The 22,241-nt window shown below is 43.3% G+C and overlaps 1 protein-coding gene across 2 annotated transcripts in view; it reads right to left on the reverse strand.

The window, feature by feature from the left end:
- LCOR (ligand dependent nuclear receptor corepressor) overlaps positions 1-22,241 on the reverse strand; it is a 343,287-nt gene that overhangs the window by 137,436 nt on the left and 183,610 nt on the right. For both annotated transcript variants that reach the window (XM_085606418.1, XM_085606419.1), the window contains exon 4: positions 16,792-16,885. In XM_085606418.1, coding sequence (XP_085462544.1) covers positions 16,792-16,885 — 94 coding nt within the window. The remainder of the gene's footprint in view (positions 1-16,791; positions 16,886-22,241) is intronic.

A 22,241-nucleotide genomic window follows, 5' to 3' on the forward strand; every position in this document is an offset into this window, starting at 1 on the left:
AAATAAACCTGCAAAAATGTTTCACAGTAAATTGACAGGGTTAGGTGCACTCAGTTGTAGCAGACCAATGCAGTAGTGCTCACCCAGTTTCTGTACAGTAATTGGCACTCTAGAGTAGCCCTACTAGTCTTTTGATTCACTTGCACTTTGTGCCGCTTCCATGTCTTCCTGGGTTTCTAGTTCGCTCTTGACCGAAACATCTTGACCCTCCAACCGCAGTTTGAGTTTTTTCTTTGGAGGATTTTTCAATGTGCCCAATCTTTCTTTAACTTTATACTCCAGTGTACTGTGGGGTATCCCATAAATACTCTGAGCTTTGGAAACGCTCATTTTCCCATTCATAACGACCGCAATGGCTTCTTCTAATATTTCACTGTTATATTGTCGATATCTTCCTCTCTTCTTCCTTGGTTGCTTGGACCCAGGATCTCCTTCTTGATCTGAGGTGGGATATGGCTGTCCAGAGGTAGACTGTTCGGCATCTGAGCTCCATGAATCAGTTGTATCTAACAAACTTCTCCTGTTTTGTTTTGGAAGGATAGCCCTTAACTTTTTACTAAGCGCGCTCTCCGTTTGTGAACCCATTACCAAAGAGCTATAGTTGTATAGATCACTGCTGCGTGACTCCCATGAAAGATCCATGCCTCGCACTTGTGGTATCTTTAAATCCACTGGAGAACGGCAAATGTCTTTTTTTCCATCATGTTTGCTGTGCACTGTCGTTTTCTGAAAGGTGTTACAGTTTTCTGTAAGAAAAGGCAGATCACTGATGTTACTGAGCGCACCATTTCCCCTGAATTTCATGCGGCTGAAATTTAATTCATAGTGTGGCTTTGCCCAAGATGCCTCCCTGGATAGTATCAAATGTTGTCCATGATTCTGCATTCCAGATCTAAGGCTGCCAGCAGTAGGAAACTGGTTTCTGCCCAACAGCTCTTCACTAATCTGTAATGATCGAGCCAACGGAACTTTAAGAGATGTGGAGTGGCCATAACCTTCCCTGGTTCCATTCTGCAAGCTTCTTGAAGGCGGCACATCAACAGTCTGCAGACGTCCATCTAGATGGTGCTGGCTTGGTCTCCCAGGTCGCCTAATTGGATGGAAGGAAACTGATGTGAGCAGGACTTGCAAGGTAGGGAGGGATAGGTGAGGGGGCCACTCCTTTATTAGAAGGCCTTGCTTGGGTAACATCACTTTTTGTGTTATATATATTTAAGTTTTTTTGGGTTAAAAAAAAAGTCTTGTCATCAGTCTCATTTTAAACAAGTTCATAAAGAAGCTTTTGGGCAACACAAAAAAAAAATGTATGAGTTGGTCTTTGGTTGGGTTCACAAAATTTTGTAGCAAAAAAGGCCTCGCGCTATAGTCTAAAAATGGCACCTTAGTTCAAAATTGGAAAGTAGTCAGTCTTCTTAGACCTATTCAAAATTTGTAACTAATGTGACGTTACCACTAAACAAGTACAGTAATAAAAGAGTAAGCCAAATGGATGGACAATACAAACATTTTTAAAGCATACTTATTTCAAAGTTCAGCATTTCTAGTCAGATTTAACTGAATAACCATAGAAAGACATAATTCATCAAGTCATTAAGGGTCATTATACCTATTGAGCGTGCAAGCCTCTAATTACAGATGAGTCAGTACAGACAATGGAAAATAGATAAATACGCGTTTTAAAACATTTCTATTTTCATGAAATGCTTTTATAGGATAACAAACCATTTAATACCATAGCCTAAGGAAGAATAGGTCGAGAACCAATAATTTACACTTACCTATCGAGCTGTGGCAATCACACCTCCAAGGACCACCCAGTCATACACCAACTGACAGTGCTCTAACACTCCCTCCTTGAGAGGTAAACATGAACCTCACATCTTTGTAAGAATATCTCCGTGCAATGAGGCCAATTAGTAAATGTGGCGTTAAACTGCCCTTTAAAGAGAATGTCGGCATGTTAAGCAGCTGAGCATAGATATGGCTTTCTATTTCAGGGTAGGAGAAGTAGCGAGACCGTACAGATTATGCACGGCTCACTACTCCTTATGAAGTCCACGGTTATAGCTAGGAAGCCAAGTGTAAATAATTATCTGCTTCAGACTCGGACAGACTCACATTTATTCAATTGACTATCAGCAGTGTGCAAGAAAAAATAGTGGAGAAGATGTATAAAGTGAAGCACTCAATGAAAGAAGACTTCCATTCTCTTTTTACCCAGTGGCATGAAAAAAACAGCCCCAATGCAGTAAGTCGAAATGTTTGAAACCGTCATACAGCAAAGTGACATCGTCTTGATCAAGCATAATAAAGTTCTATAAAGAACTGGGACATATGCATGTAAAAACGTACATAATAAGTCTTCCTGGGATGACAATCATAATGGATACAAGAAAAAATAAGCATGTATATGTGTGTACATTTAACTCTCCATGTGAAACACTTCAGCAGACCATGACTAAGCAGTTTTTAATTAATTTCCTTACCCTTATAACTCTGAGTTATAACACCCCCACAAAGGAGCAGGACAACCTGCAGTGGATCCTTGCTTTATCAGCTATCAGATTTGGAGATCTGAAGTATTCCCACTTCAGAATACTACCATGTTACTGAATTTTCAAATATATAATATGTACTATTTATAACACCTTGTGTTTAAGCTCATGCTTGATAAAAAACTTTCAGCAGTTTAGGAATTCCAACACTGAACTGATACTGCACACTAAAACCCTAGCACATCATTGTTACAACAAATATGTAAGATCAGGACCTGTATTCTATACCTACATGCCTACACATAGTTGACTTAGCGTAGGAAAGCACTTAGCATTCATTTGCCCTCCTGTTATTAGCAGCCTGGGTTGCTGTTTGTTTGCAAATGGTAGGTTTGAAGACTATATAAGTTCATCCTGCAGCTTCTAACTCCGCTTTGACATCGTTGGTGCGTTTAGTCAGTAAGGTTATTATGACAGCAGGTCAGAGGTGATCCATAGTTGTCTTTTTGTCTACCACATGTGCTTTATATCATTTGGTTCTCATGGATTGTGGGCTTCTTACTGTACAGAGAACTGGGGATGGTATTTGTTATGACTAATGTTACATGTCATAATCTAACTGGCAAATGCTTGCTTGATAATGGTCCTGGTTTGAGACCCATTGGAGGTAATTGTTCAAAAGATTCTTATTTGTCCCTGATCAAAAGTGGTTCCATCAGTCAAAAGCTGTAACCCAATTTCTTCCTGACCCAGAATCGCCCATTTTGCTAAGTATGATGTTAGGTGTGCACTGGACATTTTTACTGTACAAAGCAGCTTTGTATTGTTTTTAAAGGAACGGTAGAAGGAAAAAATTACTTACCCGCAACAGTGTTTAACTTGTACCTATATTTATATGGGTTCACATTGCTGTGCCTACTTAACGTAAACAAGATATTTCAGACCAAAGGCCACATCTAAGGTAGTCGCACAGTTCAAGAGCCTCGAAAATGCAGTACATCAGCCCACAAAATCACATGTTCCCCACTCCCAATATACGCTACAATGACTATGTCATGCAACAAATACATTTCAAAGTTTGTGCTCTACATGTTGATCACACAATGTCATTAAACTACAATTCACCCAGACCAGGCTGCCCAAATAGCAGCCCTCACACATATTCAGCTATACTTATTTGACTAAAAAAAACTTCACTTGAAGCAAGTACATTTCAGAAGTGCACCCTTTGCTCACCACGGAGATGTATGGGACTCGTTTTGCCCCATATATGCTTAACAAAAAGAAAACCTCTTTCAAAAAGGCTCTAGAGCCCGACTCTTGTAGGCAAGCATGAAGAGCTTTACAGGTTTTGATCCGGGTGTACTTTGGACCAAAATCACAGATTTCACCAAGATACATGGATTGGGATTATGTGTTACTGTCCTCTGATCGGGAATAGCAGATCCAATTCCATGTGTTTCTACCTATTCCTAGAAAAATAATTGGTCCAAATACGTACCCTCTTAACACCTTCTTGAAACCAGTGGTAAATGGATGTGAAGGCTTTGCTTTGGCCTGTAGTGTGTGGGGCAGAGGAGCACTGCTGAAGGGAGAGGCGAGGGTAGCGCTTGCTGTTTTCCCAGTTGCACAGGAGCAGGGCAGGTGGGTGCTGTACTCCCAGCAGCTCCCACAAGAATCCAGTGTCCTCAGGCATAGAATTACCAGATCCAGAATTTGCGGACCTGTTAAATTCGCATACTGGAAAAGTTGGACTAGCCAGGCCTTCTCACAAGGCCCTTACTGTGAGCTGCTACTTACTGTAAAGTCATGCCCGCAATCCACACTTCTGTAAGCAAACACTAATGTCCAAACACACAGTTCACCTACCTCAAGGATAGGTCCATGGAGTCCACCAAAATAAGGACAAACCTATATTCATCCAATATTCAAATCATCATACTGAATCAGGCACTCTACATAGCACAACTCACCACATCAAGTTAATTCACCACATTTCCCAACAAAACGCCCAACATCTGACCACTGCACAAGGTCCACTTTACTGTCACAGCCAGCACAATTTGACCACACGAACCACTGAAAAATAAACACCAGATTTCACATACATCCGAACCACGCACACACAATCGACAAGGCAAGAGGAGTTTAACAGCAGCTCCACTGCTAATCACTCAATTAAAAATATCACAGCCAAACTCCGACATGCCACATAAATCATATTCCACATCACACTACAGCACAAGGCAAATCATACTCTACAATAGTAAATGGGTCATAAATAAATCAAGCACACCTCAACCCACCAACCTGAAACCAGTCACCAATGCTGTACCTCACCAGTGACCTGTATACTACATAAAGCCACTAATGCCTTCAAACAAAATCACATTTTGTAGCACCATGGCCCATTCTTGACGTTTTGCGTGTCCACATCAAACAACGAAAACCAAGTCTTTTCCACACACTCTGTACCTAAATGAAAAAGATCTAGCCCAAGCATCTGGGATCCATTAGAAGGTTAAAAAGGCTTCAGTTTTAAACCTTAAACTAACATGCTTTCCTCGGGCTTGCTCCCATGTTTTAAATGTCTTGCACAACATCCCATCCTGCCACACGTGAAATCTATTAAACAAACAACTTTCATGCAAAAATATGCAACATTTCTTTTTTTTTAATCTACTGTGCACTTGAACTATCGATTACAAACTCTTCTTTGACTTACCTAGTAGGGTAAATCGTTTCCCCATAATCTACAGGTGACAAGTTACTTGTAAATCTGCAGGTATAATTGAGCAGGCAGCTCATCTCTAAGGAACTCACAAACATGGCAGAAACGGATGCATTACATGAATATTAGCAACACAATGAACCATATCCCAGATGTGGGAGCTGAATCAAGGAAACTTGAGACAGGGAAGATTAAATCAGATTGAAAAAGAAATATCCACTGATAATAAGGAAACAGGAAAGCTTTAGATTGGCCCCAGGAATGGAGGGGTAGATTGCCCCAGTCAGAATGAAAGTAGGCCAGATTCCAGTTACAGAGTGAATAGCAAAGGGCAATTGTACAAGGGCACAAGCTACATGTTAAAGGAGGCTCATCTACAATAAAACAGCAGCATGCTGAACACAGCTTCGATCCGCCCAAAAAGTAAAGCGTGAGCACATGCAGCACAACACAACTACTCTAAAGGGACCTCTACCACGTTAAAGAAATGTTTGTCTGGTCACTAAAGTGGAATCCGTCAGGACCATTAAAATCTGAAAAAAACTATTTCTGCGGACTCTGTTTAGGTGGTAGACCCAAGTCTTGAACCACTACTGCAAAACACCTTTAAAGAAAAACCTAAGTCATGCAGGCTTGGCAAGTAGATCACCAAAACCACTGGTCATGTGAGGCATGAATGTGCGTAAAACAGGCACCTTCAAGATCACATCAAACCTAAATAATCATTTAGATTAAGATACACATCCCTTCAACACAAATCAAATAAACAGAAGCTCGATTAGACAAATCCACAACAGCTAATTGATGGTCTACTTACCTCAAGTATCAACAGGCCCATGTGACTGGTGAATACAGTGCTTTATGAAAACTGCTTATTATAAAATACATACAGTTAAGTAAAAAATAAAAACAGGGCCAACCACAAAAAAACAAAAAACAACCGGCAGTAAAAGTAAAAGCTGTGTTTAACCTATCAGACCGACACTGATGCGGGCTGCACTTTAGGCAGACCTGCACCTGCAAAATGCCATCACAAAATGGAGTGCCAAAAGATGAAGAGGGCTGACCCACTGCCTCGTGTAATACGATGGGTGGAAGCAAAATGTGGATGGAACTTTAACAGACCAATGGAATAAGAGGGCTGACTTAAAGCACCAGTTTGTGTGCATGTATTTTCTACTGATTTTCTTTTTTTTTAAAAATGAAAATGGAGCAACAGCTATCGCTGTCTCTAGGCCACACAAAAATGCCGGAAGACCTGCACTACAGGCTTATCTATGGATGTAACGTCAACTCCTTCATTCAGACATTTTCAAGCTTGTAATGAAATGGTTACTTTCCAGTAGGAGTAGTTTTGGGGGCTTAAAGAGTTTGCTGGATTCACATGCTGTACATTACTCCACCATCTATTGGTTGGGTTCGGAATTGTCAGTTTCCTTTTTTTTTCCATGGGCATAGTCGACCACCACTTGTCAACAAGAAAGAGGTGTAACCATAGCATTTATAGCAAATGTGGCAATAGACACCATATGCGCAGCCGCAAAATGGGCATCCCACATACTTTTACCAAACATTATTGTGTGGACATACAAATGACAAAGACGCTCATTTGAGACAAAGTACTTCAAAACCTGTTCGCAAACTCTTACTCATCTTACCCCTACCATTCCAGTGAGGAGGAAACAACTACATAATCTGTTGGGAGGCAGAAATCATACCATATACAGGGTGGCACCTATGAAAAATGACATCTCTGAAAAAGTTAGGTATATATTTGGCTTGTTTATAGTGAACCCTAATGATGTTAGAAGGTTCACAGTCATCCAAAAGTGGTCTATGACTGGTGGGGGTGAACCCGCCTTCAACAGTCAGATGGCAAGATTGGAGAAGACCTGAACACCCAACCCCTGAAGGTGTGCTAAGAGCATGGCCATCCCTTTCGTGAACCACTGAGGGGCACTGGTGAGGCCAAAAGGAAGCACTGCAAACTGGCAATTCTCTTGGCACAGTGTGAGCTTCAGATGACTACTGTGGGCATGCAGGGCAGGAATATGGAAATAAGCATCCTGCTGGTCCAACACTATCATCCGGTCTCAGCGATTCAGGGCAGACAGAATCTGGGCTACCGTGATCATCTTGAATTTGTCCTTTCACAGGAAGGCGCAGATGAAAATATAAAATAGGACCAATGCCACTGTCCTCCTTCAGCAGAAGGAGGTAGAAAGAGTAACAGTTTCAGCTTCTGAAACAGGAAAGCTTTCATGGTCCCTTAGGCCAAAAGGGCTTGTACTTCCTGCTGCAAAATGGACATGTGCTCTTCTGTCAACCGCCCTGATAGGGGTGGAAAGTGCTGCGGGTAGAAAGAAAAGGAAGGGTGTAGATCCAATCGACGATTTAAAGGGCCCATTGTCATTTGCCCAAGCTAGGCCCGGTAGCAAATAGCACCATTCTTGCATGGAGATGAATCGGTTTCCAAAAGCGGTCTTCTCTTTGGCACATTAACGTTTGACACACATTTTGCATTTGTGATGCTTGCATTGGTTTTCGCAGAAACACCAACCCTGCAGACACAACACTTCGTGAGAATCCAATCACACTGCCTTAGCATTTGGTGCACGGCCTCATGTGAGTTATACAAATGGGTTTTATTACTTCATCCATATGGCGCCACAGCTATCTGTATAACACAAACAATAGTTGCCAGATTACAATTTCGACTTAAGGCAAGGATGCCATTTTATATATATAGCCTTTTGTTGCCTAACAATCAGAAGCGACACTTCTGATGATCGCAAGGGGTCCCTGCATGCTGAAGCTTTCGCCTGGCAGCTGACTGACATCTCCATGGGGGGTGTTCAGTTCGTGACCAAGACGGGGTCCTACACTCTTATAAACCAGACAAAGGCGGTTTTCTTGGCAGGAACACACATTCACACCCTAGACACGTAAAGTTAGGGCTAGCTTCTTAGGAGTAAGCTCAATTGTTATAATCCTGTAAATGTACGCACATATAACTTGTCTCAACAAGATGGTGGAACTCTTTGTTTTATTTTCGGTGTTGACACTTATTATAACTTTCATCTGCTTCTGTCTATTAATAAACCTTTGGTTTTGCATTAATCATTGCATCCCCATATATTCTGTACAAAAATATTGAAAATGCCCCTTTGTGTATTCCTTGTATATTTCTCGGAGCAAAATAAAGCACAAGTAACTGGGCAAAAGTTTGAAATCTGTCCCACAGTTCCTGAGGGACCAGAGTAGTCATGTTCAGTGGGTACCAAAACCGTTCGCTCCCTGTTCAAGTTTAGGGGGGCTGACAGCAGCTCTGTCTGCTAGCAAACTCGTACAAGGGCCAACATATCCTCTGTGGACTCACAGAATCAGTCTGACATCATCCTATGTTTATGTTGTCCACAAGCGCGCAAGTTCCTACTGATTGGTGGAAACTACACAACACCATCTGCTGGATAGGTGTTGCCACACCTAGAGCAAATTACAGATCCTGCCTCCTACAGGGTGGCGTGCGTTTGGAAAGGTCACACTAAACTGAAGAGGTGGTTGCTTGAGGGTTGTGCATTGTCCCAGATTTCCTGAGCATGGTCTCTGGGACCCGTGGCCTCGACCGCGAAAGCCCTGGGAAATGTGTTGTGCTAGCAGCAGGCTCTGACATTGATGGTATCTGAAGCCCCTGACCCTCGAACATTTCACCCATTTCGAGGTTGTGTCTGCCGAGTGTGGAGAGGCCCAAGGAGCACGCGGTGACACTCCTTAAATTGCTCTTAGGCCGATTCTGCCTTTTCACCAAAGAGACGAAAGCTATCACATAGCATATCCATTAAGAATGCTTGGACATGCCCTGAGAAACACCAAGAGGTCACTTAGTGCCACATGCACGTCAACTGCCCAACCCAAGCAATCCTTCATGTCCAGGCCAGACTGCATATCAAATTTTACTGCATCCCAGCCATTATGAATGGTTTGGATTAAAGACGTCGTTGGTCGACTGGGACCACCAGTAAGATCTGACAACTGTGTGCCATAGTACATGGGTTTAGTAATCAAGGAGACAGCTGGCATTTTCTGATGGTAAAGTAAGGCTGGCAGAAAACATGCACTCAAAGGTTTCTGTGCATTTGGTTTCACGGTCCGGTGGAGTCATTGGGAAGGCGTTATAGTGGACTTTACTAATGGACACCTGAACTATCAAAATCTCTGGCGCTGGATGCTGTGTGAGAAATTAAATGTGATTTGGCCTAAGCACAACTGTCAGGGCGTCCTAAACGCAGGAGAGGTACTGTAGGTGCCCGACCAGACTAAAGGACTTCCATTGGAATGTTGGTTTTAACCTGCAGGCCAAGGACAATTGCCGTCCTCCTAAATCACAATAGCAAAGATGCACTCTCCTCAGGGGCAGGACAGGGGGAGAGAAAAATCAACGAGGGGAGGGAGTTTAATGTCACTGTGTATTTCTTCATACCAACTGTCTTCATCAGACTGTAGAATAAATGCGTCCCTAGCAGCTCCATAATTCTTGCTTTGATGCAAGTCAAAAAGTTGATGTAAAGTACAAGATTGGGCGCTTGACGTAAGCGGTATGTCGAAATCAGAATTGCCGAAGGGTTAAGCTCCAGTAGGTTTTGAGCTTGGCCAAAACAGAGGCCGAGACGAATTTGGCTCAGACCCCACTATTGGGTGTAGATATTCCCCAGCATCAATGTGAATAAAGCAGCCCAGAGGTGGCACCGAAGCTGGTGCGGAACAGGAGGCTGGATCGAGAGGAGCAGAGTCCAGGGCAAACTCGCCAGCGGAAGTCCAACTGGAGGCCCAAAGAGACATCCGAATGAGCCAGAAGTGTGTAGCATGACCTTCCTAAAGGCCTCAACTTGCTGTAATGCCAATGGACCTGTAAAGTCGGGAGCATCAGAACCAGAATAATAATAGCATCCTCAGGATTTCCGGTGAGAGTGCAGCTTGCCCTAAACATTGCACCTTCCAAGGAGACTGAGAAAGGCAGAAAAAGGCTGATTCCTGCTTTGTCAAAGTATGTCAAAGAAGAAACACACGAAATCAAAGATCTGCCACAGAAACGAATTTGGGAGCTGAAATGTGACCTTCCTTTTAATTTCAGCTGGTTGACGTTTTTTGGGACACAAGTTCAGTTCATGATCCTGTACGTCATTAGGGTTCTCCTGGGCACAGTTGCTGCAGTCCCTATGTCCTGACCTCAAGCACTAGACGCATACCTGGTGGAGATCTGTCACAGATATCTGTTAGTAGCAGTCCTGACAAGGTTTAAACTGTCATTTCAGAAGGGGACATTTCCCTTGCACACTGGTAACATTTCAAGAAAATTCTCATTATAGACAAAAGGAGTAGAGCTCCGGAACCACATCTAAAGGAAATGAGTCTGTGGATGGGTGTGCTTATATGTGGGTCAGTTTATCATTTCTGGAGCAGAAAGTCATCCACAACACCATCTGCTGCGGTGCACAAGTACTGCTTTTGAGTTTTCCACATCCAGTCGGACACCTGGGAAATATTCACAAGGTGAGAAATCTGTAGTTAGAAGTACCCACATGAACTGAACATTTGTGAGGCTACAATCTCATCAGCAGTGATCAAGCACTACTGTTGTGAAATACAAAAGTGTGTATGATGTTTATGGAAGAGCAGTTCTATATTTCCTGATTTAACTGTTAAGATGGCTTTTCTCAACCTTAATCAAGAGAGATTCTATCGGAGTATTTCACATTAGGAATCTGTGGAAGCAGCAACCATTAGAACCAAAAAATAACTTACCTGTAGTAATGTTCTGCAGATTGATTAAAGTCCAGTGAATTACCCTCACCCTCTCGCCAAAATTGCGAGGCTAATCAGCTCTATTTTAATCGCTTGCCTGATATAGGCATCCATCCGCGGCGTCTCAGCCTCAATGAGGAATGGAATACACATCAAGGACCGATACCGCCAGTACTGTTTTAACTCGCTTACCCAGACTGCTATCACATCTTGTTCCCTCGCAGTTCATTTCTCATTGCACCTAAGCAACATTTGCACTACTGAAACTACAGCAGGAAAAATTTCCGGATCTTATTTGGCTCCTGGAAAGGGAGTCCTCCAAAGGAATCTGCAAGAGCTAAACCATTCATCAGAAAGAACATTATCAAAGGGCAGCAACTTGTTCTTTGAGAACTTTGGGTGCACTAAGAAAAACGTTATTTGATTGTATAGTACAAGATGTATCACTCTTCTGCACCTATACACCAAAAGAGTAGTGGCATCAGGATTTCCTTCAATACATTTTGTCTAAGTTAGAGAAAAAGCTGTCAAATTGCCAATCAATGTCTAAAACAGGATTGGGCACAAAAAAATATATATTTTTTTTAACTGGTGATGAATCTATAAAGAAATCCGACCCAAAATAGCAACAAGCATTTGCAATGCAATAGGTCTCGCATTTATAAGAGTTCTGTAAATGCAACACTACACTACAAATGCTAGTTTGTAAAAACACCCATGCAGCACTTTAACGTCAGCCACAACCCTTTCTTTAGACGAGCGTGTCTAAAGAAAGGGGCGTGGCTGTCAAGCAAGCGAAAGTACGGTATAGGCATTTTTACTATAAAAAAATGCCAAATTGGTAAACAAATGCTTTTTTCATAAAAGCGCCACATATACTGCGCTTTCACTTTAATGGCAGCCACACCCCTTCCTTTAGACACGGCTCATCTAAGGAAAAGGGGCGCGGTCGACATTAAAGTGTAAGTGCGGCATGGGGCAATTAAAAAAGAAGAATTAAATAGTTAAAAAAAAAAAACATAAGGCCGAGTTTAGCGCAGCAAGTAAAGCAAAGGCATGGCCGCCACTATCGGCGTGTTCTATGTAAAAAAAAAAAAAAAGCGTTGCGAGAGAGCTTCCTGCCTGCTGCAGCCAGGAGAAAACCATTAAATAGAAATAGTGCTTGTAGGCTGTAAATTAAGTCTACCAAGCAACAACACATGTAAAAGGGGGTGTTCCTCATGGGAGGTTACAAATGAAGACAAGGCGGGACTAAGGAGGGACTAAAAAGCCTATTAACGAATCAGAAACCAGCTTTTACGAAGGACAATGACACAAGCCAATGAAAAATAAGTGGAGAGTGGGCGGCGCTTCAAGGGCATACTCTAATACAGCATGCCTCGCAGAGCATGCGCTGCCCAGGCTCAACCTAAAAATATATGGGAATCTATTGCCGGTCCCGTGTTGACAGATTGTGGCTGCACAGAGCAGGAAATTGAACTGGCAGTCAAGCACCAAAGCTTTGCCCTTTGGGATAGCAGAAGGATTAAAAGCACAGTGTAGTGTTTTTTGACACTGGAAGCTGCACTGGCCATATACACTTGTTCATATTTTAGATTTGAAAAACAATGTAATATGAAAGTTTAGTGGCAACTGCCATTACGGTGCAAGTTTCAATTTTTAATTTAGTGTCAAACAAAATGAGACAGATTTCATAAAAGACCGAGTTTTCCAGCATTGGCGAATTTCAAAGAAGATCCATGAATGAAGCATAAATCTTCCAAATGATACAACAGTGCGGTTCTAGATAGGAAGTAAAAAGACAACCAGTATGTACCAGATGGTTAAGTAAGATGTCTGTGAAAGTAACTTATTGTAACCCCAGTTCCGTTATTTATTTATGGCCTAATGTAATATGGTTCACGCTGCCATTATGCAGTCTCAGAAAGCCATGGAGGGGGTATTAAGAATAAAAGCCATGTAAACAAGTTCCTGAATAGTATGGCTAAGAGTGATCAAGAGAGTACTCGAAGGCTTGCAACCAAAATATAAAGTGTGGGTGTGTCAAATATATGTTTTCTTGCAAAGTTCGTAGATAGAAAAGCCTTAGTACTAGTCCAATAGCATATGATCCGTCTTCTGCATTTGACCAGAGAAGCAAGGTGAAGGGTTTACAGTCTAGTGAAGAATGCACTGGCCATTTAATAAATGAGTTTCTAAAGCGCCTGGTTATACTAACTAGTATGTCCCCGCGCTGCAGCTAGCCTCCCATTTTGCTTTGGTAACATGAGATAAACCTACAGGCTCAGGGATCTATATGTGGAAAAGCCAGGTTTTCAGTTTTTTTCGAAAAGTCTTTTCCGAAGGTTCTGACCTAAGTGTCTGAGGGAGGCCGTTCCAGTGTTTAGCAACCAGCCAGCGGAAGGATCTTCGTCCCATTCTTGCTCTTTTGATTACTGGTAATTTCACCAGTCCTGTCACCAGGGATCTCAAAGCCCGGGTAGGGGTGTAAGGGGCCAGTAGACTATGTAGGTAGCTAGGTCCCTTTCACTGCAAAATGCAGTGGCTAATACATAGCGTTTTAAAAAGAATTCTTTCCCTCACCTGGAGCAGATGTTGGGTTGAGAGGGCGTTCCTGGACGGAGCCCTCCTGGGTCGCATCAAAACAAGACGAGCAGCAGCATTTTGAATGCATTGCAGTCTTTGTATGCATTTCCCTTTTGCTCCAAGATATAGAGCGTTCCCATAGTCCACGTGAGATGTTACCAGCGCATGGACCAGGGTTTTTCTGGAGGCTACAGGGAGCACATCTAGCTTCTTTCTCAGGCCCTTCATTATTCCGAAACATTTCCCGGCAACAATTCTGGTGTGGTGGTCAAAGGAGAGCTTCAAGTCCAGCCACAACCCTAAGTTCTTAACCTGGTCATTAGGGGAAGGGGTGTGGCCCAGGGATTGTGGCCATCACGCCGAGGACCATATGGAAGGAGCCTTGCCTACTATTAGAACCTCCGTCTTGCTGCGGTAAAGATGGGTTTTCAGATGTTATTGTGTCCTAGGCAGTTCTCATTGAAACTTGCGCAGATGGTAAGGAGCTCCAGGCAGTTGAGTTGAAAGTGCAACCTTTACCCACCAAATTTTTTGTACTTCTATTAAGAACATATTGAAGATTGAGGCGGATATCCAAATGCCTGTAAGGCTCTTAAAGATGATGGATGTCCATTTCTTAAGGTAGGTTTGAACAAGGACGTTCAAAAACTGAACCGGCAAGCAGAAGTAATGTAACAAACATTACACGTTCTAATTTGAGCTCAGCCAATGCCTTTAAATAGAGAAAAGGGACTGAAGGGAGACCAAGTTGACCTTCCTATGGGGCTGTTCATAAGCTTTCACTTGAGCTATTAGTTTCTTCACCTTTGAGGAAGGGAGATAGTCAATTGGCGTTCTATACTTTGTAATCTGCGTTAGTAGACAATTACTCTCCCACAAATCTATATTAAAATTTTAGCACCACAGAACTAAATTTACAAATCATGGATAGAAGCAACTGTCCATATGGCACATTTGCTGTGACTAAGATGATTGTAGTTTAAGCAGATAAAGATGTCAAACAAAATTGCTTTATCATCTACACAAGAATAGCTAAGGAAATAATTAACCTAGCTTTGAAAAGACAAAGACTGAAGAAAATCGACAACAGTTTACAAAAACCCCGTTTTGGACAAGAATTATGAATGAAAGTCCCTCAAACACAATCTTGGAGCAAGTCAGTGCAAGTACTTACATATTGCACTTTATTAAAGTTGACATCTAAGCAAGGTTGCTGTTGGTCGAACAACAGTAAGAGGAAACGGAAGTGCACTGTGAGCAAGAACAAAGTTGATGGGCTGGTCTTGACATATTCCAGTAAAAAACAGCCAGTAAAATCTAACTGTAGAGACTGAAGCTTTTTCTGACCAAACGTTTTGAAGAGGTCAATAAACCGAGAAGAACTATGTATAGATTAAATTATGCAGCGGCTTTCCATTAGAATTAAATATTACATGATGTAAACCTCAAACTGAGTAGGGCAAGCAACGATATTTCCAATGGCTGTTACAAATAGGCAGGCATATAACCCCCTCTAATCAGATTTCCCAGGGTCTTAAACTGCATTGATACAACTGGATAATACATCAGAGGGTCTTCAGAAGTACTGTGTAAAGACTACTGCAGTAATGCAATCACAAATGTGTCCCCATATCAATTAAAGTCCAGACTTTAACAAATGTATTGCTCATTGGAACGACAGAAGGCTAAATTGTGCATATACATTTTGACATCTTATGTCGCACTGAACACTCACTTCCTGCCTAACCCTCAAAGAGGTGAGACAAATAACTGCATGAAATGGGTTAACCGTCCCATCAGCAGCAGTCATTGTTACATCATGTGTTAAGTATGCACTGCACGCTTACCTTTGTTCATCAATAACTGAGCTGGAACCATCATAGATACACTGGTTCTCCATTTTGAGAAGAAATTACATAAATAGTATATTGGGTGACTATCTATTGATTGAGGACACTTGAGAAATAACATCGGCAGTATGATCTGGCTCTTGGGGCACTAGCGTCACTGTGAGACAGGATGGTGAAGAGACGAAACTGGCACATTGCTTCCAGTAAACCTACTGAGTCCAAGTCAGCTTGTAGGATGAAATCTTCTGCAGTATCAAATTCAGTGATAAAACCAATAGCTCGGAAGGAGCAACTATTAATCTTATCCACAGGGCATATAGCATCACTCCAGGCAGGCTGTAATGGGCTCCCAATCCTCAGACAAACCTATGGTGCTCCTTATCAGCCTAGCCACACACACAAACTAAAAGTAACAAAGCCCTCAACTGGTCTTGCAGCCAGACTGAAGTCATTTTTGGCATCTTTCCCTCCATAAGGGTTCATTCCTTTCTGCATACTGTAGACATTGTCCTCTCCCAGTAACGTCTTATTGTACACTAGGGACAAATTGGTTAATCATACTCCATAGGATTTCAAAGTTATGCTAACGAAAGCCAAATATGAAACTCCAAGAAGGTTTAAGGGACTGACAACAAATTGTGACCAGCCCTTTAGGGATGACGGGAGCAAAGAAAGTCTGTTACGCTATTTCCAAGACTGGTTCCTTTCTTTCGCTACCCAAACCACTTTAGAAAGCATGGAAACCCACATGTGACTGATCTATCCTGCATCTCTCAAGTCATCAAAAGAGTTCTGTTCACAACAAATATTAACAGGAGGGAGCCCTCCCCATGTTGGCCTCTTGCCCTTCACCTAAGCTGCAATAGTCCTTGCGACTGCTGCTTCTAAGACTTAAGAACAGGAGCACTGTCTACAGCAGGCTACTGGCCAAAACAATCAGCAAAATATAATGGTCCTAGAAACCTTCTCCACAATTCATCACAATAACTGCACTAACTACATCATACGCTGAGGTCCCTCCAGTAGGAATAGCTTAGAAAGTGTACTCACTATAAAACACTAGGGATTGTTCACAGAGTTATGCATGTAGGGCCCACACTCCCATATCCAAGGTTTTCCTGAAATAATCAGCCAACCAGATACTCAGGTTTTCCTATTCAAATTTCGTTTGCAGTCCTTTCATCTAAATAATTTGGAAGGAGATCTTTTCAGTCAAGTCATAAAGTTGAAATTCTGTCAATTTATAAGTGCATGATTAATGGGCTATTCTTGCAAAATGAACTGTAGTCATAGTGGGGGAAAAAACGGTAGTAACTATTTGTCTTACCCGTTGCCTAAAGTGCTGGAGCCACTTGGAGAAGGACTCAGTGAGGAGCAGCGAACAGAAGGGCTTTTCTTAGTCGAGAGATCAAGCACTCCGTCTACAGAATTAGATGCAAAGAAGGAAAAAATGTAGTTAATGTCAATTAGGATAAACTAGGTGTAGTGGTTTTCAAGCTGTAACCATAAATACTGAGCTTATTTCTACTACTAAAATTCCTAAATATATTCCAAGAAAGCACAGAAAAGTGGACATTAAACAAAAAAGCAAAGTTACTTGCCTGAAACGAAAAAACGAATTAAAATGTAATTAAAACTGTGACTGAGCACTGAACACCAAACAATCCTTTAAATGTTTCCCCTCTCTCCTCTGCACCTAGGAAGTCTGCATCTTCTCTACATTGTGGCAGTGGAAAGAGTTTTTTTCTACAGGAGAAAATGGAAGGATCCTTTGCTGCCTAGAAGCAAACCTACACACTAATGGAGGAGGAACAGCTGCCTTGCTCTTCCCGAGTCAGAAACATTAGTGCTGGTTTTAACTTTCTGCATACACCTTTCACACTTCTGCTGCAGAATACTGTGACAGCAGGTGGTGGAACAGCACAGAAGGCTGCTAACATGTTGTCAATTTAACACTAGACAATGCAGCGGGACACTATAAGAGATAGGTCAATGTCCATCGTGATGAACAGTACTGAAGTGAGCAGACAGCGTAACTTAAGGGCTCCTCAAACTGTCCCTGTCGGGGTCATCGAAGGGCAGAACATACTTCTGGATTTCAAAACATTTGTATATTTGAACAAAATGTGACCAGATCCTGATAGACGAACTACAAAACAAGATTTAGGTTGCACTACTCTGAGTTATGACAAAATACTGCAAATCCAGTGGCAAACATATGCTCCAAATCAGGCATTTGGAGAGACTGCAGGGGGAATCTTGAGTAAGTAACCTGAATGAAGAGAAGCTGTTCAGTGACAGACAAGGCCAAAGACTTAGAGGAGTAAATAACTAATAAACATTGGGCTTCTATGCAATTAGGCTTCAAAGTTGCTGCACAGGCAACTATATATGCTATGCAACCCAAGCACTATAACTGGGAACACTACAATATGAAAATATATCAAAACGTTGCAATTCTGAGAAGAAAGTGGTTCTGTTTGATGAGGTACTATTGGGTGATTTTAACCTACTTCACCAGGCTATGGAAAGTGAGGTATGGCTTACTTTCAAAACTGGAAAATGTGCCACAATTAATTAGGTTTAGTGCCCACAATAACATCTTCTGAACGTCTGGTGGCACAATACGTAATCATTCAATATAATTCTTAAGCCCATCAAGTAGCTAACCTCTAAATATAATACAGCAAGTTTAACTGAATTCAAGAGTTTCTACCACTAAACCATTTATTGCACAAGGTGTTGGTTAGAAAGTCCTTCTTTTGCCCTGTTCACCCCCATTTTCTGCTGAATGATACTGGTGGTAATGGATCCGGACTGTATCATAGGCTCTGCTAACCAGGCCAAGGGCCAGAGCTATGTTTAAAAAAGTACATGTAATAGAGTAGAATTACAATTGGCAATGACAGACCCTAGAATTCCCTGGTAGATAACAGGGCCAGGGGGTTCTATCTACCTAGAAGCCTCTAGTATATAATAGGGCATGGATGTTTAGAAGCCCAGCAGGTTTTCTGCACTTGCATGTGTGCACTGCTATGTGCTTGGTGTCCTTCTAAAAGCAAGCCTGCCTTGCAGTCGGTTTTTAAAAGTAAATTCTCACAATTGGTATTGACAGGCCCAGAAGTCCCTAGCCTAGTATATAATAGGATATGGAAGTTTAGAGGCCCAGCAGATTTCCTGCACTTGCATGTGTGCAATGTGAGCGCCTGCTGTCATTTGAAAGGCAGCCTTGCTTTGCAGACTATCTTTAAAAGTACATGTTACGCAAATTTTACTTTGGTGGTATGGGCACTTTAAAAATGATTATCTACCTTATTTGTACATATTAGGCACCCCCAAGGTGGCGTCCCAGGTGCGGGGGGGCATTTAACTATAGGCCCTGGTGAGGGAAAAACTTAATTTGTCCAAATTGTAGGAACTTCGCTCCTTAGGCTAACATTGAAAAATGGTGTAACTATTGCTAGGAAAGGAGTAAATGTCATTCAAAGACTTAAAAGGATTGCCATTGATAAATCAAACAACTTGACACTGTTGAATGTATCATAACTGGTACAGAAAAGAAGTTCTAGAACTTTCTTTTCTGGGAGCCACAATTCATGTTTCAAGCAGTCTCTGATTGGTCAGCGTTAACAGGCTTAGACAGGCTGTCCTGATGAGGTGATAAGTGGCTGCAGACAGCAGGTGTCATCTGATGGAGAGCTCGGAAGCTGCGGAGGATAGGTCAAAGAGGGGCCTGTGTACATCAAACTGAGCTCAAAGAGAGCAGATCAGTAAGGAATGCCAGGCGTGCCTACCCCCACATCCTGTGCCCCCAGCCAGATGGCAGGCTTAGGACAGGAATTTGCAGATGTCAGGGAAAAGAGAGCTAATGGAAATGAGCCGCACTGTGGGCTAGTTTAGCCAGCCCTTACAACTCTGGAGAGAAATCATCCATGTTGGATTTTGGAAGTACAGTGGTTTTTCGGAGAAGATGCCACACTTGGATAAGTGCTTTAAGGTGGCAACCAGCATCTCATAGGACAGAGGTGCCCCCGGTTTGTCACCCAAAGAACACTGAATAAATATGTGAAAGCTGAATAGTCTCTCAGATCTGTTCCTGAAACTACAAGGAGAAGGACTGCCCTGCTGGAATCTTGATTTGCACGAAAAGGCCTGCACTCTGACTGCGCCTGCTGCACAATCTGGTACTACGGCCCTGGAGACTGTACCTTGTTTCAAGAAGGATTAGGGAATGGACTCCCATCAAGCTAGAGGTTAACAGAGCCCACCTGCATCATCACCACGAAGAGTACCCATCCTGGAGTGCGTCCTGTGAACATTTGAGGATTTGGTCAGGTGCAATGTGGGAATTTTAATCCAGACATCCTTAGAGACCATCTGGGAGATTCCAGACCCTTGGATCTGTGTTTTGGACACTTGGAACCTATAAGGATACCTTGAGGAAGCACCTTCTAAAATTTGGAGAACTTTTGTGAAAAAGCTCCATGAGGTGACCGACCCGATGTAGAGTCACGCCAACTACCGTCAGTCACGCCACGGATTTCAGGTTCTTCCAGCTGAACGCTCTGGAGCTCCAGACTTCCAGGATTTGACGGGTGCCTCATACAAAGTCAAGTCAGCATGCCCACACTGAATCCGGCCTGCTGTGGAGAGTCTATCAAGGCCGCAAGAATAAGCTCCAGAAAAGTTTAAGTGTAAAGGTAAATTTTGACCGGGGCCCTCCTGCTTAGTGCATACAACCATGGCTCCAATGCGGTCAGCTTCAAACTGACTCTGTCCCAGTCAAGTGCGAACAGATGTCCTAAAGTTGCACTATGTTTTTAAAGACTATAAAGTGGTTAATCTTTAAAAATTCATATCTCCCATTCCCTACATTGGGTTTTTGTTGTTTTGGTGTCATTTTAACCCCTTCGATGCTCATGACGGAACGGTTCCGTCATGAGCATCGGTTGGGCTGTGCTCATGACGGAACCGTTCCGTCATGAGGACAGCCCCCGGGGGAAGCGCTGGCGCTCCCCCCCTTGTCCCTCGATCTTGGCCCCCTTTACGGGGGTGGCAGCGGAAGAGCTTCCGCTGCCACCCCCGACCCCCCCCGAGCCCCCCCACGCTTTCTGATGACGTCAGCGCGCACAGCGCGCGCCGGCGTCATCAGGAAGCGTTGGACGCGCTGGAATCCATTTCTTCCAGCGCGTCCGAGGGGAGCAGAGGTAGGTGTTTGGCGTCTGGTGGGGGCCGCGGCGGTGAAATCTCTAGTATTGAGGCATCGGGGGAGAGGAAAGAGTATTTCCTCTCCCCCGATCTCTCAATACAGGGCATTCCTGCTCCACGATCGCGCACAGCGTCGCGATCGTGGAGTAGGGATGCCCCACTAGACACCAGGGATTTTGCATTTGGAGTTTGGGAAGCGACCCCTTAGGCAAGGGTCGCTTCCCTGGGCACGATTATTTGGCAAAGTCTTTTCTGCCCCCCCTGGGGGCAGATCGGCCCGTATTTTGCGCGTTTCTGCCCCCGGGGGGGGGCAGAAAAGCCCACTAGTCACCAGGGATGCTGTTCCTACTATGTAGGAAGCGACCCCTTGGGCAAGGGTCGCTTCCTTGGGGGCAAATTTTGTGGAAGTCTTTTCTGCCCCCCCTGGGGGCAGATCGGTCCGCTTTCTGCGCGTTTCTGCCCCCGGGGGGGGCAGAAAAGCCCACTAGACACCAGGGATATTGTTTATGCTATGTAGGAAGCGACCCCTTAGGCAAGGGTCGCTTCCTTTGGGGGCCAAATAATTTGAAGACTTTTCTGCCCCCCCTGGGGGCAGATCGGTCTTCTTTCTGCCCGTTTCTCCCCCTAGGGGGGGCAGAAAAGCCCACTAGACACCAGGGATGTCTATTTCGTTATGTAGGAAGCGACCCCTTGGGCAAGGGTCGCTTCCTAGGGTGGTAAAGTGATTAGGAGACTTTTCTGCCCCCCCTGGGGGCAGATCGGTCGTCTTTCTGCCCGTTTCTGCCCCCAGGGGGGGCAGAAAAGCCCACTAGACACCAGGGATGTCTTTTTCTTTATGTAGGAAGCGACCCCTTGGGCAAGGGTCGCTTCCTTTGCGGCCTAATTTTTTAGAATACTTTTCTGCCCCCCCCTGGGGGCAGATTGGTCGTCTTTCTGTCCGTTTCTGCTCTTTGGGGGGGGGGGGGCAGAAAAGCCCACTAGACACCAGGGATATAAATATTATTGTAGGAAGCGACCCCTTGGGCAAGGGTCGCTTCCTTGGGCCCCTAAATGTTTTGAAGACTTTTCTGCCCCCTCTGTGGGCAGATCGGTTTTATTTTTTTGCTGTTTCTGCTCCCATTGGAGGCAGAAAAGCCCACTAGACACCAGGGAATTAGTTCAATTAGAAATAGAAGTGACCCCTCGCTTCCAGGGTGCAATTTGTTATATGTATTTGGGTCACCTGCCCCGGGACTGAATAGCCTTTTTTTTCCTGCTGTTTTCTGCCTGACCTGGCACACAAACCGATTGACCATTTGGGTAGTGACATGGCATGTTATAATGTTTATTGTTATATGTTTTGTGATTTCCAATTGTAATGTTTTTTTTGTTTACTTTTTTGTTCTAGGTGAAGGCTTTTCTTCTGTTCACGGTGACATTTTGGTTCTGGTGGTTTTGCTGTTTGTGTAGTTTGGTAAGAGACTGTTTTTTTGTACAATGCAAATGTGTTTGATTTCTCTGCCTGTTTTTTTTTTGCAAATGGTGTAATAATAGCAGTATGTTTGGTTTTTGAGTTTCAAAAACTTTTTG

This window comes from Triturus cristatus, chromosome 1_2, assembly GCF_964204655.1.
Source record: "Triturus cristatus chromosome 1_2, aTriCri1.1, whole genome shotgun sequence".
Taxonomy (NCBI): domain Eukaryota; kingdom Metazoa; phylum Chordata; class Amphibia; order Caudata; family Salamandridae; genus Triturus; species Triturus cristatus.